The sequence below is a fragment of the Quercus lobata genome, chromosome 6, assembly GCF_001633185.2.
Source record: "Quercus lobata isolate SW786 chromosome 6, ValleyOak3.0 Primary Assembly, whole genome shotgun sequence".
Taxonomy (NCBI): Eukaryota; Viridiplantae; Streptophyta; class Magnoliopsida; order Fagales; family Fagaceae; genus Quercus; species Quercus lobata.
Genome location: NC_044909.1, coordinates 316,325 through 334,097, shown reverse-complemented (window position 1 = coordinate 334,097; position 17,773 = coordinate 316,325). Strand labels below are relative to the sequence as shown.

General features: G+C 35.5%; 1 protein-coding gene across 1 annotated transcript; it reads right to left on the bottom strand.

The window, feature by feature from the left end:
• Window positions 1–5,225: 5,225 nt before the first annotated feature.
• On the bottom strand, window positions 5,226–7,532 carry LOC115994559. Its single transcript, XM_031118765.1, has 3 exons — window positions 7,230–7,532; window positions 6,177–6,845; window positions 5,226–6,053 (listed from the first exon to the last, which is right to left on the bottom strand). The coding sequence occupies exons 1-3, from the start codon at window positions 7,530–7,532 to the stop codon at window positions 5,226–5,228; spliced, it is 1,800 nt and encodes a 599-aa protein (XP_030974625.1).
• Between the last annotated feature and the right edge of the window lie 10,241 nt (window positions 7,533–17,773).

Here is a 17,773-nt window from a genome sequence, read left to right as displayed (position 1 = left end):
AGTGTGAGAACTATTAGCCCAAGTTGTAAATAAGTATACTTTGTTTATGACTATACAGATATATGCAATTAAACTCTTATAGGTATAGTTTTCTCTAAAACATAGATCCACATCTCTTTCTTCCTCACAATTGAAACTAAGTGAAAAAGTAAATAAAGATAACTATACAATAGATCATTATCAATAAATCATATATCATAAAGTGGAAAAATAAAATAAAATAAAATGCAAAAAGAAATAAGAAAAAATTCCTTAAGTATCTATACATAAAAACATTAATAGCTTAATGATGCTCTAGAGTAAATTATATTTTATCTTATTATCTTTTTGGCATTTTCAGTAAAAATGATCAACTAAGCAAAGTAAAAGCTTACCAAGAAAGTTCAAATTAACTAAAAATTTGATGGTGGAGATGCTAATTATTTGTAATAAAATGACCCAAAAAAAAAGTCTAGGAACTTATAGCAAAATGTTCTCTATACAAAATTCCGGTAGAAGGGAGACTAATAGGCCCTCCATTTTCCTCGAGACATAGGGGATTATAAAAGACCATGCATCATTTGCCTACCCTTTTCTCTTTCCCAAATTCACACTACCAAAGAAGTTTCGAAGTTAAAAATATTGTGAATACATCTCTGTTTAGTGAAAGTCCATTGGTAGGCACATTCAAATCTGTAGCCATGTATAAACTCAAATTTCTTTTTAAAAAAAAAAAACTACATATTAACCCAAACCAAAATTCAACCAAATCTATAAGAGTGATTTGTGATGGGAAATTTGAAAAATACAGCACAAAAAAATTTAAAAAAAAAAAACCATCAACCTAAATTAGAGTTATAAGAAAGAACAAAAGTCGAGAGAGAGAGAGAGAGAGAGAGAGAGAGAGAACTCACAATTTTTGTGTAGAAAAAAATGGATTGAATGGAATAAGTGATATCAAATTTATACAAAATAAGATGGAGAAAAAAAAGTCAAAATATAAGAAAGAGGAAATGATGAAGGACGTTTAACGATAAAATAAAGAGTAGGGAGATAAAGAGGTAAAGAAGAAGGGGAAAGGTTGGAGGAAGAGAAGAAGAATTATTTATTTATTTAATTTTTTTAGAATATCAAGATGAAAAGTTTAAATATTCAATTTTAACAATTACTTGAAATTAGAAAGAAGAAAACCAAAATTTGAAATAAATTTGGGTAGTTGAATATAATCAAACATTTGCATCTAATAAATAGTCAAACATGTGCATATATCCACTAAAAAGATAATAAATTATTCAATTTTAACAATTACTTGAAATTAGAAAAAAGAAAATCAAAAGTTGAAATCAATTTGGGTAGCTGAATAGTCAAATATTTGCATTTAAAACAAATGAATAGTAACATGTTAAATAGTAATAGAGTGCATTAAAAGGTTTTTCCATGAACTATATGTGATTATTTTATATAAAATAAAATAGAAAAATCATAAAGGAGTTTTATTTTTTTATTTTTTTTAAGTATGACTTGGCTGATGAGGTAGTTCAATAGGAGTATAGTAATATTAAATTCTACGTTCTAGCTTTTAGATATATCTATCTATCTATCTATCTATCTATATATATATATATATATATATATATAGATGAAAACTATGTGAATGGAGAGCGGAGCAACAGTCACACACTTTACCCCAATTAGCTTTAAGTATCAACTTGTGATCAATTTGCATTATGTATCATCTTGTGATTGAATTATATTTATATATGGATAATTACTAGTATTTAATGAAGAATAAACCAAGGGAAAAGAAGAAATAAGTATTTTTTTTTTTTACGAATTTTTATATTTTTCATAAAAATAATGTTAAAACCTTTTAAAATTGGTTTATTAACAATTGGAAACCCATTAACATAACTCGTATACCAATCATCGCTTATCACGTGTATAACTAGTCCCAAAATGTGTGATCAAATGTGTGGTAGAGCTTTTAATAGAGAAATGTTAATACCACACAAAAATATTACAATTTTTATCATAATTTGCTATCTGGGGAGTTGTGAGCGATCGACATGTACAAATAACAGTTAAGAATTAATTTAAGCTATGGCCCCTTTTGACCTTAAAGAAAAAAGTCACACTCCCTCAGTTTAAGATATTGTGTCCAATGGTCCAGGTTTGAGGCATTTTTGACCAACTTTATACATTCAACAAACTTTAACCATTCCTCTCTTAAATGCTCAAGCTTCCAACCAAATTCCCACCAAAAGCCACATCCTATAGCTGCGAGTAAGGCAACGTTTTTGCGGGACCTACAAGAAACTTTCCAGAAGTGGTTAGAAATGGTGGACAAGAAATTTTCCACGTGTAATTCTTGAGACCTTTAGGTAAAGGGCGCGGGTTACATCCGGTGTCTAATAATATTGAATTCGTTATAATTGTGATACGTGTTCATTTTTAGTCATGCATCACTATATTTATGGGTCCAGTGTATTGGATGCTCTAGATATAATTTGCTCACTCCCTCCAGAAAAGAAAAAAAAAACAAACAAACAAAAAAACAAAAAACATAAAAAAATTGCCTCTTGCTATATTGAAATATGGTCCCTTTTTGCTCAGAAATTTTGACACGTAGTTATTTTGTGAATAAAGTTTGACCTACAAATAAGTAATGACTACAATTTTACAAAATATATTTTTATTGGATATGAATTTTGATAAATCTATCATTAATTTACATTTTTTTTTCTTATGTCCTCCGTCCATGCAAAATTTTTAAAAAATAAAAAATTAATAATTATGTCTTCAATTAAAATTTTAAATTTCAAGTTTTTTATAGTTTACTATTTTGCATAAAAATAAGTTTATAAATCAAATAGAAAATAATATCTAATTAACACGAAATTTGACATGCATGTTAAAAACATAAATATCATGCAATCTAATAGTTATATTTTTTAAAATCTGTAGAGATATTAAGTTTTTTAGTGAGATTTTTAGTTATTGGCTACATCAAAGTTTGTAACCAAACTTTGTCAGCATTTTGCCATACTCATTTTTTATTTTTATTTTCATGAGTAGTATTTTGTCATACTAATTTGAGTGTTGAGACAGCCCATACAAATCAGAAAGAAAAGCATTCAAAGTACAAGGGGTAGGGGAATTGAGGTACATAAAATCAGGGACTTGGGAGTAACCTAATCTAGCTAGAGCATCGGTGCACCGATTAGCTTCACGATAGCAATGGGACACTTTGACTTGAGGAAATTGGGAGATGAGAAGCCTGTAGTCAGCCACAATAGTAGCATTATCAGTCTTCAAGGTTTCGGCATTACACATCAAATCAGCAACTACTTTTGCGTCCAAATCAATTTCAAGAGAACTAATTTGCATATTCAAACACATGTTGAGTCCATTCCTAAGAGCCCATAGCTCCGCAACAAAGCTAGTGGCTATCCCAATCTTCCTTGTAAAGGCTTTAATCCAGGTACCCAACTCATTATGAAGAATGCCGCCTCCACTAGCCATACCTGGGTTATCTAATGAAGAGCCATCCGTGTTCAGCTTATACCAACTCCTATTTGGTCTTTCCCATCGAATATTCCTTTCAATCCGTGGATGTTTAGTTATGGTATTCTGAGCAACAAGAGCATACTCCACTACCCTATGAATAACATCTCTATGTATGGCTTGACTAGTAGGCATATTCTTAAATACCACCCTATTTTGATGGTTCCATAGAGACCATATTCCAACGGCAAAAATAACACTCCAAGAGATCTGGAGGTGGATTGAGGCAAAAGTCGTTTTACAATTGCTTTCCAACCAACTACGAAGGTCCAAAGAGAAAAAATTAGAGCTTAAGACCCCTATACCGAGGCTCTGCCAACAATTAGCAGCTACCTGGCAATCCCTTAACAAATGGATAATAGTATCTGGATGGATGTTGCACATCGGGCGGACCGTGTCCACTTGCAACCCTCTAGAAGCTAGTCTTTCTCGAGTTGCTATGCTGTTATGAAAACACATCCAAAAAAAGGATTGAATCCTTGGCAGCACCTTTAGCTTCCATATCCATTTACCATTAAAAAACTGAGGAGCTTCCCCATTGGCAAGGATATAAGCAAAGCTGAGATTAAAATTCCCATTGGCTGTTGTATTCCAAATGATTCTATCTTCCTCATTAGCAAAATGAGAATGAGGCATCGCCTGAATTTCCAGGCAAATTTTTGGAGGAAGAATTAGAGAAAGCTTTCCCCAATCCCAGCCATCAAGTGAAGCAAGATCTTTAACCTTGATCTCTTTCTCTTCCCTCGTAAGAGGGCCGTGAATAGTAGACCTAAAAGGGCCATTCGAAGTCCAAGAGTCATACCAAAACCTCAAGTTGCTATCTCGGCCAAGACTCCATCTCATACCCCTCTTGAAAACATCCATTCCTTTTTTCATTGCCTTCCAAATTCGAGAGCTAGGGAGAGAGTTTTCATTACTAGAAGACATTCTTCTTTGGGTCATGTATTTTTTCCTTAAAACTTGGGCCCAAAGCGAGTCTTTTTCTGAATGGAACCTCCAATTCAGCTTTGAAAGACAGGCCAAATTTCTTCCTTTGGCAGTTTGGAGGCCAAGCCACCCTTATCCAAAGGTTGGGTAATTTTTTCCCATCCAACCCAATGCATTCTTCTCTTCGGTTCACTAGATCCCCATAAAAAGTTCCTGTTGAGTCTATCCAAATTTTCCAAAATTCTACTAGGAAGAAAAGTGGTTTGCATCACATAAGAGGGAATAGCAGAAGTAGTTGCTTGGATGAGCACTTTACGGCCAGCAAATGACAATACGTAGGCTTTCTAGCCAGCAAGTTTCTGGTTACCACAGTCAAGAATGAAATTCAGGTCCTGGTTCGATGCTCTGGCATGCCTGAGAGGAAAGCCAAGGTAGGAACCCAGCTTGGGAGTAGAGTTAAAGCCAAGGATCTTGCAAAAATCAGCCCTTTGCTCTCTGCTAACTTTGGGAGAGAAAAACACTTTAGATTTGGCAGAGTTAATTTTCTAACCCGAGATCATACTAAACTCCTTAATTGCATCCCTAACGCTTTCACAGTTCAGAGAATTAGCCTTTGCAAAAAGAAGGACGTCGTCAGCAAAGAAAAGGTGGGAGAATGCCCGGCTACTAGCAAAAGCTTTTACTAGGTTCCAAAGGTTGTTAGAACATTTGGCATCAATAATTCTGCCAAGCACTTCCATACAAAGAATGAACAGTCAGGGAGAAAGGGGATCCCCTTGCCGAATACCCCCAGATGGGAGAAAAGGATTAAGCACACCCCCATTAAAGAGTATGGAGGTAGAGACTGTAGAAACACAACTCATTATGAGCTGGATAAGGTTAGGCAGGAAATTGGCTGCAACAAGCACTTCCTTGATGAAGGACCACTCCAATTTATCGTATGCTTTTTCTAGGTCGATCTTAATAACCATGTATCCCACATTACTTTTTTTCTTGCTGATAGTATGAATTAGCTCCTGCACAATAATGACATTATCCACACCTTTTCGACTCGGAACAAAGGCTGCTTGATATGGCGAGATGAGCTTTTCAAGGAGCGGTCTAATTTTGGCTACAATAATTTTAGTTATTATCTTGTAGACAGAATTACAGAGACTAATAGGTATGAAATTCCCAATGGATTCCGGATCCTTAATTTTGGGAATGAGAGCAATATGTGTTTGATTCAATTCTGAAGGAATCTTTCTATCACTAATAATTTTCTTAATCTCTTCTGACATTGATCTGCCAACAACCAACCAGAATCGTTGAAAAAATCCTGCATGCAACCCATCAAGCCTAGGGGATTTGAAAGCCTTTAGAGACCACAAAGCATTTTTAATTTCCTCATCAATAGAGGGAGAAGAGAGAGGTGAGGACAGGAGTTCAGTTGAGAAGAGCTTAGAGAAGCTATTTTGAACATGCTCCATAACTGCAGTCAGGTCATTAATCCGTTCACCCTGAGAATCTTTTAGATTGAGAATCTTATTATGCTTCCTTCTAATGAGCGTAGAAACATGGTAGAAAGAAGTGTTCCTATCCCCCTGCATCATCCAGTTAACACAAGATTTAAGGGACTACAATTCCTCTTCCTAATTCGTCACATTTACTAGCTCTGCTTAAAGTTGTTTTTCAAGATTAATGAGGAAGCTCGAGGGTCTCTTTGCCATAGATAGTTGAATCCCACCAAGTCGAGCCAAAATTCTTTTCTTTTTTGCAAAAATGTTCCCAAAGTGGACCCAGTTCCACTCTGAGGCATCCCTTTTGAATTTTGCAATATAACCGTACAGACCAGATTCGGTGGACCAGGCATTTTGAACAATTTTAGGGAATGAGTTATCTAAGAGCCAAAAACTATGAATGAAAGGCCTATTGAGTCTGATACTGGGTTGAGGCTCAAGCTCCATCAATACAGGACAATGGTCTAATGAGCACCTTGGAATATGAGTAACTTGGGCTTCGGGGTAGAGGACACACCAATTCGGATTAGCAAAGAATCTGTCAAGTCTTTCTTGAATGAGAGAGCATAAATCATGTTTGTTTGTCCATGTGTACCTAGGCCCTTGGAAATCGAGGTTGGCCATGTTGCAAGCATCAAGACATTCTTTGAAGATATTAGCTCTGTACAGGTTAATTGGCCTACCACCTAGCTTGTCATCATTAGACAACATTTCATTAAAATCACCAGCAATAATCCAAGGCAAGTTATAAGTGTTTGCAACAGTAGTTAAATTATTCCAGAGCATACACCTTTCCTTATGTCTCGGACTAGCATACACAGCAGTTAGAATCCAGTTGAGAGAAGAAGATCTTACCTTCACAAGTGCGTGGATTTCCTGCTCCGTGCCAGTAAGATTTGTGATATCAACTCTGTCAGGATCCCAAAGAAACCAAAGGCCACCCGCGAAGCCAATTGTGTCAGTGTGAATCGCTCCCTAAAATGGAAGCCTATCTGTGATTTCCTTCGCTTTATCCTTGCCAAGGTGAGTCTCTATAACAATTAGGATAGCTAGGTCGTGGATAGAAATCAGATCACGAACATTGGATTGAAAGGATGGCTTCAAGGCCCCCCGACAGTTCCAAATAATGATATTCATCATTATTGATCGAGCAAAAGGACAGACATCAATGAGTAACAAAAGCCTCACCTCCTCCCTCTAATTCCATCTGATCAATTGCATCATCTCCTTGGGGTATCCTCTACCTGGCATCAAAGTTACACAGTGCTGAAGCACTCCCAATGTGGGGTGAACCATCTGAATCGGCTTCGTGATATTGGAATTCCCCATCATTAGAGTTGAGATTAAGTTAACTTGTAGTAGCCTTCTCTCCATCAATTGAGGCTTGAGGTCAAATTCGCATGAGATTGGTGTTGGAAATGGCTGCAACAACTTTTTGCATGCTACTACTCTGATCTCCAATCTTTCTTGGATGTCCGACTTGAACACCCACCACGATTGTTCCTTCAATTGCCATGCCGGATCGAACACTGTTTTTGCTTGGATCGGATTAAATAATTCCATCTCTACTATCACAAAATCTAGAATCTTGAAGATGCTGCCCTCCACTATGATTGCCCATTATCTTGCTAGATTCACTAGAAAACTTGAAGCTTCCATTAGAGTTAGGGAGTTGATCACCAAAACTGAAGCTTGAGGATTTGGGAACAAAGAGAGAACTTGGTTGAGAGGTGGCAAATCTGTGTGTGGTCCTGAGCATTTACTTTAGGTAATGTCTTACGAGAATTACCTTTATGTCCACGGGAATGTCTAGTATTCCTAAGCCTTGGTCACGAAAAAATGATGGTCTAGAACTTGAAGGCTCTAGTTTATTGAGCTCTAAAGGCCCACTAGATTTCCTTTTACCTTCATTGGTGAGGGCCACAATGGTTTTGTGATGAGGATTTTTAAACTCTTTCGTGTTTCTAGACTCATTTGGTGTTGTGTTGGGCAAGTTGTCCCCACTACTCCTCTTATTGTACCTCGTCCCTTGCTTTTTGCGTGTCACTACAAGCCAAGGGCCGTAACCGTTAGTGTCCTACTGTCCTACTGAGGATTGGCCTCCATTTGTTGATGCGTGTCCATTATCTGTACTATTTGTACTGTCATCCTGCACATTCTCATCGTCCTTGCTTGAAGGTATGATATTTTCTGATCTGTCACCTGTTGGGGTTTGAATCATATAGTGGCAGCCTCCTGGCGGTGACCAAGTCGGCCACATGAGAAACAAAGATTGCTAATTCCTTCGTAAACCACAGCTTGATGTAAGCTGCCGATCAGAATGGTATGGACTAACGGTTTGTTGACGTCGACTTGAACACAAAGTCTGGCTTAACGACCTCTGGTCTCCGACGCTGTGTGAGTGTCGATGCAAAGGACTGTGCCGATAGCTTGTTCTATTTCCTTGAGAGCTTCTGCATCATAATATTCAATAGGAAGTTTGGGAAGCCTCACCCAAACAGCTACTGAAGCTATATTAGCAGTATTTGGCCTGAAATTAGGGACCCATGGTCTTATGGATAGAAAGTGCTCCCTTATAAACCAGGGGCCTTTCTTCAAAACTGTATCATGGTCTTCTCTACAAGAAAACCGAATGACGAAGAAGTCGCATTCTAGGTCTACACAGTCAGTCCTCCCTGTGGGCTTCCACAAAGTATGTAGCTTAGACTGAAGGTAGTTGAACCCCACAGTTTTTCCAAACACCTTGACGATAAGTGCATTTGTCCATGGAGCTCGTATACGTTGTTTAGTTTCTCTAGAGAGGTTGACAACAGCAAAACCTTCTCGGATAACCTCAACTGATGACTCCGATTCCATCTCATTTTCAATATATTCAGAGATATCAAAATGCCTGGATATAAGCTCTAGGTATTTCACCTATTAGCTTATCCTTGAAGGATAAGCTAGACACATTACCTCCAGGAGGAGTGAAGGAGCTATTCCCTTGCTGTTTGGGTTCAGCGAGAGGTTCATTAGAATGGTATTCCTTGACTTTCTTAGTACTACAACTTAGCTTTGCAGTTTGGGTGTTTTCTATTTTTAAAAAATAATAACAAAAAATTCATAAAATAAGTTACATTTAATTAATCAATATTGCATAAGTCACATAGAATTAAAAGCAATAAGTTTAAGAAAATAATTTAAAGTGATATTGTTTTAATCACAATAAATCATTACAGCATTTGTAAAAAAAAAAAAAAAAAAATTGAATTTTTTTTGCACTTAAACTATTCCCATTAAAAAAAAAAAAAAAAAAATGTTCCCACAATGACTATGAAGCAAAACCTTATGAAGTTGAAGTCTATTAAAGGATAGTGAGTTTCAATTAGCTTAATTGGTAAAAAATTTTGTCATCAAATAAACGATCTATGATTTAATCCCTACCTACACCAAAGGATTAATTTGTGTTTTTTATTTTTTATTTTTTATTTTTTTTATGAAAAGATTAATTTATGTCTTGGCCTAATAATGGCAAAGAACAATTATTATAGAATAGACAGCCATAAATTTAAAATACTATAGTATTTATAGTACCCGTTTGGATTGCACTGATTCTGGCGTTTGCGTTTCTTTTCTGCGTTTTTTTTTTTTTTTTTGTTCAGCCTGCAATAGTTGACTTGTCAACTGTGAACAGTGCACCCGTGCACTATTCACGAGTCCCACAAATTACATTTTTCAGCAACTTTTTCATTAAAAATGGGTCTCACAGCACTATTTACACATTTAAAAATTATTTCGCTACAGTGTTTTCAGTTTCAGTTTTCAGTTTCAGCAAAAATAAGCTCAATCCAAATGGATCCATAAAAAAAGAAAAAATAAAAATAAAATTAAAGTCTAAGGTTGATGTTGTTACTTTGATTTTGAATGATTGAGAATCATAGTCGAACCATTAAGATGAGTCTCTCTCTCTCTCTGAGTTTCCAAATTCGTGCACGGCAAAGTAAAGATTGATAAACATGAGAGACAAAATCTCAACCACTTTGAGAAAAGAATTTAAATAAGTGATTGCTACCACCGTATTCTGTAGTTAGCAATTAGCTAACCCGAGCTTGCAACAATGAACAAGCTCAACTTTTGAGAAAAGAATTATTACTTCATTAGGTTTGTCATGTATTCTTTTTTATTTTTTTAGTTATAACTTGTAAGAAACAAATTCACAAGGAAAAGGAATGAGGTTTTAACTTATGTGGAGTTCTTTAGTTTTTCAAATAATTCAATTATGTGATTTTATTGGGCCAATCTTTGGCCCATACAAAGGATTATAATTTTAGAAGTTGAAGTAATAATTTGGATTAGATACAACAAGCACAATGTCCACGAAAGCCAAATGTGATAGGTGGTGATCAGTGGTGGAACCAAAAAATCTTTCCGGAAGGCTAAGACGACTATAACAAAAATCTTATGTTAAAAAAAAAAAAAAACAAAACTTGATTTATAAGTTAACTTTAACCGATTAAAGTTGTGTCATTAATTCCTTCATGGTACTAAATTTTCTAAAAAACACATTTTATTTACAAATTTGAACAATTACTAAAAAAAATCAATTTTATTTTGTTACAAAATTTTAATTTTGACAAATTTCATGGCTAAAAATACACATTTTGTGTTTATGGTTGCAACAACAAGAGTAATAATAAACTTTTAAGCCCTTCTAGAGAGTTCAATATCTAAAGATTTAACAATTGAGACAAAGGGTTGAACACTAGTCTCTAAATGTTGAACTTTTTTCTTGCTTTGCGTCAATTATAGACAAGTTACTTACAATTTGTAATCAGCAAAGTATAAACTACGTTTAAGTATAGTAAGAGAAAACTTTATCTTAGTACCTTCAACAAATAAGCAAATAATAACTCCATATAAAAATTAAAAATTAAAAAACCAAAAAGCATTATTATAAAATATAAGTTATATTTCAACAATAAGCACTTTTATATTTTTATAAACAAAATATCATATCAACAGTGACTTATGAATACATGCCACTCATTCAATGGTAAATAGAGTACTAAAAGCCACTCACTCATTCATTCATATCAGCCATATATTATATATTATATAAAAGCTATACAAATATTATCAACATTATTGTAGTGTACAGAGAGAGAAACGGAGAAGTACTAGTGGTTAGCTGCTGGTGAGTGTGGACCATTCGGTGAGATGCCTTGCAAGCGGTTCCTCGAGTAAGGTAGGCAACAAGGAGATGGCGGCACAATGGGAAACCGTAAGACAAAGTTGGGATTATTTTCTTTGTAATTGATGATTAGGAATTGGTTAAAAAGACAGATTTGGGTTTATTTATTTGTAATTTAGGATTTGTTTAAGGAGAGAGATGTTTTGTATTTAAACTCTGGTAGGGCCTCAGTTGGAGAAATGGGCCAGATATAGGGAATGATTTTTTTTTTTTTTTTTCATTAGAAGATATGGTTAATATTGGGTTTGGGCTTGTGTTTGTTGTGTCATTTTAATTATTTTGGGGTTTTCTGGACTAGTTGAAAAACTTGAAGGTTCAAAATTTTCATTTTTAGGAGATCAAATTCTAAAATCTGAGGGGGGCCGATATGGAAATTTTTATCTTAACTTGTAATTTTGCCCAAACCTCTAATGGGAAATTTAAAAACTCAGGGGGGCCATGGCCCCCCACTGGCTGCCAGTGGCGTGATTGTACACTTTTATATGTGAACAAATAATAATACATTAGTCTCTTTACAAATGTTTACTTAGAAGTGGGTGGGGTGGGGGTGGGAGTGTTATTCTTATTATTTTTTATAGATTTTTTTTAATTTTAAGTCTTTTTTGAGTTTGAATTTTAAAATGTGGTGGTGATGTAAGAATTTAAGATGTTTTAAACCACTTTCCATTTTACATTTTTTAAATTAGGTAACTCAATATTTGAATAAATATTTTTGTTTAACTTGTACCAGAAAAACGATAAGAGAGAAATATGGTTAAAATTAAAGATCAATTTTGTTTAATCTTTTAAGTTTTAACCACATTTTAGGACTTTTTTTTTTGGGGGGGGGGGGGGTGGGGGGTGAGGGGCTTATTATTATAGGACTATAGTTCATAATTGTTAAGAGAAAAATCCTAAACTGTAAACCCTAAATCCACACCATAGACCATAATTCATAAGCAATAGGAAAATGAAGAAGAAGATGATTCATGATTCCCCACTCTTTCTACACATATAGCACCAATCTACAACTGTGACACCCTTGTACCATAAGTTCTCAAGAGTCAAAATATTACCTAATGTGGCAGTCCATGAGAAGAAAGCAACCCTAGGAAGTATCTTTGAACGCCACTCAAGTTTCTAAGGTAAAAGAGTGTCAAGAGTAGAGGAAAGGGAGAAATAGCGCTCACTCATTTTAAAACTTTTATTCCTTGCTGGTTTCCAACAAAGTTTGTTCTGACCTTCACCATTAAGAGTCATAGAATTGATAAGATCCAAAAAAGTATAAAAATGTTCCAATTCCCAATCTTGGGCATCTCGAAAAAATTGAAGACCCCAGTGACACCTTTGGTTAGGAAAGTGCATAACATCCTCAATAAAGACCCCTTATTACAAAGTTTATGGAAATTTATTAAACACGAATGGAAAACGTTTTCCATGTATCTTTAGTTTGAGGTGGGAGATGACTCTAATGATCTAAGTGTGAGTTTTTTAGGGTTAAAACAATTTTTAATTTGGGTTTTTATTTTATTAGTTTTGGTCAATTTTATATTTAGAGTCAAATTTGTAATTTCTGCAATTCTTGCATATTAAGGGTATTTTGGTAATTTAGTTTAGTCTAGGATCTTCTAAGTATCTTAGGTTTATTTTCTTTGGGTGCAAGTTAGTATTTATTAGGTTTTTTTTACTAGTCAAAATAGTAGTCCTATTACTACTAGGAGTCCTATTACTACTAGTTCAAACAAGAGTCTTTAAATATATTGTGCTCAATGTATTCAAAGTAGAATAAACTAATAAATGAAATTGAGTTTTTTGAGCAATAGGCATGTTGGAATTTGTTGGTTCTTTCTCTTTCTCTCCTCTTTCTTTTCTTCATCTTCTTTTTCTAAAGTTACTATTCACGGATACTGTTCATACAGCCCCTGAACATCCCTTTTCTCTCTAATTCTTCTTCTTTCCTAACCCTAAACCCACCACAACAAAACATAGACAAATTATCTAACAGCAAATCTATGCCTTCTACAGTCTTGTCTATCCTGTTACCTTCGTCGACAATCGGATCCACCCATAACAGCAAATCTACTATATTCTCCATGTCCCAGCACGAGTTATCGGAGCAGTTGGCATCTTCCATGATCAGGAAGACCTCAACCCTCCATTTTGAACTCTCTCCATCATCGGTTTATCCACAACAGGACAACCTAGCAGCAGCAAAGCTCCTTGATAGCATTTGGAGGGGTTTGGATTGGGAATTTGCCATTTCAGACCACTTAGAGCATTAGCATTGAGGGTATATAACCCCCGAAATTGCTATTTTACAACCACACACTCAAAACTGTCATTAATGGGTGGCTATTGCTAAAACTTTTTAGCATCAAGCTACGCCTGTAGCAAGGTTGATTTATTTTAATCTTTTTTGTTCTTACTTCTCTCTCTTCTCTAACTCACATTCACTCTCTCCTCCTTCTCTCTCCATTTTCAGACTCCTTGTCTCTCGTTCTTTTCCCTTCTCCCTTCTATCTTCTCCCTTAATCCCTCTGACTCAACAAATCTCTATTTCTTGTGATTTTGGGTGGGGGTTTGGGTAGGTGGCTGTGGCTGTGGCTGTGGCTGTGGTTGTGGTTGGCGTTTGGGTTGGTGGCTGTGGTGGTGCTATGTGGTGGTGCTATGTAAGGTCGAGCCGAGGTTGAACCGGGGTCAAATCGTGATGACATCATAATTGATTTAATAATTATTTAAATATAAATAAATATATTAAATTAGTAAAAATAAAAAAATTAACTAAAATATAAATAAATATATTCTTATTTTGACTTACAATTTCAGAGTTACTGTTATATATATATATATAGTCTTAAAATTTTAAGTTCATATTTCAATCTCTAAGCCCAAATATCAATTCAATAATAATAATAATAATAATAGTAGTAGTAACAAATGAACAATAATTTGTGATGGTAAGAATCAATAAAATTGGAGACTATTTGTGATGGTAAGAATCAATTCAAAAAAGTCCTGCTGTGTTTGGTTGTTGAAAAGTAGAGTGTTTGGGGTGAATATTGTTAAAATATGAGTTTATGCGACATTATGTAATATATTAGTATGTGGTAAGTTATTGATAGAAATGAGGAGAGAGAGTTAATTTGGCAAAATAAAGACCGAATTTAGAAGTAATTCCACATTCCTATTTCCGAATTCAACTAAAAATTTTGGACAAATGGGACCAACTTGACACTGTAATTAGGCATTAGAAAAATCGAGTTGGATTGAAGTCCTGTATATATAATTAATTATCCTAAAGATACTTTGCGTGTCCTACTCTTACCTACTCCCTAGGTTGCATTATCACTTTGACAGACTCATCAACACCACCACAAATTTGACAAACAAAACATCACTCTCCACCACATATTTCAAAACCACCAAATTATCCAATTGACCAAAATCAAAAGAGAACAGAAACTAGAAAAAGCAAATCTAACATTTGCAAGAATTAGCACACGGATGCAGTTTCTTCATCCACTTGCAAGAATCAGCATACACTTTCTCTCCATTTCCAAATCAATTTCAGCCTCCAAAGCAACGACAAGGTACTAAAATCATCTATATTCAAATCAACTCTAGAAGTTCCAGAGACACAAGCCTTGAAGAAAAGAGTTTCAAATGGCAGCCAAACTTTAGCTTCGTCCACAAAGACCTGAATTTGTGCTTTCTTTTCTTCGTCGTCTTCTTCTTCTTTGTGTCTTTTCTTTTATTTATTTTTTTTATCCTTACAAATCAATGGTTCCAGATCTTAAAAAAAAGAGGAACCGTCCAAACCTCAAAAACCGGCCACGGTTCTCAGAACTGTATTGTCCGACCACAGTTCCCACGGGTCCTTGCTTTTTTCCCATAGAGCGGTTCTTGAAGCTAAAAAAACCACAAACTGAGAGGTTCGAGGTTTTTCCGGTTGGACTATACGGTCTAGTTTGGGATTCAAAACCTTGCATTTGAGTGGCGTTTGGGTCATTTGGGTTGGTGGGTGTTTCAGTGATGGCGGTGGTTTAGTGGTTGGTTAGGTTGTTTGGGTGACATTTCGGTTGTGACATTCGGCAAATTGATGTTTTGGGAGGCTATATAGTGGTTGTGGTGGTGCTATGTGGCAGTGGCTTTCACTGGATTTTTGTTAATTTTTCTTGGTTGATTTAATGGTTTGCGGTGGTCATGGCGGATTCTGATGGTGGTGGTGGGTTTCTATTCTGATTTGTGGGTTTGGCTATGGGTTTTTTCGCGGGTTCAGGCAGACGAAGAGAGAGGCACACGATAGGCTGGGTTTCTATGAAGGATTGTGGTGGTTGTTGCGGTTAAATGTTGTGGGGGTGGGTGGTTGAGAGAGAGAGAAGAGAGATGGGAGAGAAGAAAGATAGTTTTATATTATTTTAATGTGATGTATGTTAAAGTAAAATTCGTGATGTTGGGTATATTGTAAAGTGATATGCTAACTTTTTAGGTGGTAAAATAGGAACTTTTATGCAAATCTGGATGCTAATGCACTTAGTAAGTAATTTTGAGTTAGGTTCAATCCACTAAGCTTATGTATTTTTTTCTCCTAGGTCAATTATGATATGCAATTTTTTTGGGTCTCTAATTAAACTTAATGGTTCTAGTGGGCCTTGGGGAGGTTTGGGACATTTGAAATCGGGTTCCAATTAAGGTTGCTTAAATTGTGCCTGATTCTTCCATCCCTAAAATTAAATAACCGTTTACCTAAACCTATATAAACACTTATTTCTGACAATGAAAGGTATGTTCTGACTTCCTAAAAAGACAACTCCCAGAAGTTTGAAATTCATTATTTTCGGAAGAGAGGAACTAACTTCATCATTGGAGGATTTGTGGCCGGTCAACCCCAGTCTCTTTTGATATTTGTTTTTCTTCTTTTTTAGGCCCTCCAAATCATTCAAGTCTGGAACATCCAATCTATTGATTCTTCGAGCATCATCAGTAAGTAAAGTGCGTTTTGTCAAAAGATTAGTCAATTACATAAAATATTGACACATGTTCTTAACATGATTTACATATGTCCTAACAGACTAAAACAAAGTACTATAGCTATGGTCATTCGCTCTTTTCATATATAGAGAGATATGGAAAACAAATTCATTTCATTATAGGGGTAATATACACTTTTGAAAAACGAAGACACATGTTTCATACATTCCAATTCAAAATGACATCAAAATGAAGAATTTGAATTTCAGCAAGCCTCATCAATATGTATAAACTTCTCTTGATTATAAGGGGCACCTTCATGTCAGATTTTTGGCGCAAAACCCAAGCTTTTTGTTGCCAAAAGAAATGGAGAACACCCTTCCCTACGTAATAAAACTAAAAAAAAAAAAAAAAAAAAAATCCTTCCTCGAACACAAATAGCAACTATTTCAGTTCACCCACAATAGCCCAAAAACCTAGCAGAAATTCACTGTCACCAAAAGCACCCTCATTTTTTTCAAAAACTCAAACTCACAGAAAATCCATCCTTTTTACATCAAACTGAAACTACAAACACAACAAGCTCCCCAACCTCCAAAAACCCAAAAACAGAGCCCAAACATAGAAAGCTCCTTGCTTTCTACCATCAGGCCAAAAAACCCAGCAAAGGTCCCTCCTTTTTGCCATTTCTCAACAACTACAACCCACAACAACAGCAGTGATAAGAACAACCACAACAAGCACATACAATAGCAGCCAACAAGAATCAAAGAAACAGAGAGACAAAGAGAGAAAGGAGGACATAGTGTCAAAAGGAAAAGCAAGCAGTGTCAAAATGGGTACCATCTACTTCCTAGTCCATTTTCATGCTATGCTTTTATTTTTGGAATACATGCTCACATGTTTATAGTAGCTCGAGTGTACACATGAACGCAGACACATGGCAACACCTATTCCTGTTCTCACACACAGTGAACACCGATTCCATACATACAGAGCATGCTTGCACAAACACATTTTCAAACACACATACAAACAACCACAGCAAAACCCATAACCCCATCACCTCAAATCAAACTGTGCCCACAACTCAGACGCACCAACAACCACAGTAAAGTCCAAATCCTTTTTTCAAACCCCCAAACCCAAACCCAAATCAAATTTTTTTTTCCAAATCCTAAAACCCAAAAAGGAAAAGGAAAATTAGATCCCTAAACCCACATATAGGCAAGCAATAAAACGGGGAACTTTCATAAATCAAAGAGCAACGGAAAAATAAAAAGAAAATAAGAGAAAAGGAAACAGGAAATAGAAAATAGAAAATAGAGAGGGAACCCAAGAGAGCCACTAGTGGTGTCTTGCGGTGGTCGTAATTTTTGGATTTGAGAGAGAGAGCGCTACGGCTTAGAGCTTCGGCGATGGGGTTATGCCATTGTGGGAGGTCGAGAGAGTGAGGGTGCGAGTTAGAGAATGGATCCACCAGAGAAAGAAAAGGAAGAACCACCGACATGGGTTAGATACAGATTGAGAATTAAGATAAGGTTGGATCAGGTCAGACTTGGTCCGATTCGTAAACAAAGCCCAATCATTCAAAACAAGTATATGCCCACACCTCTATTAACAT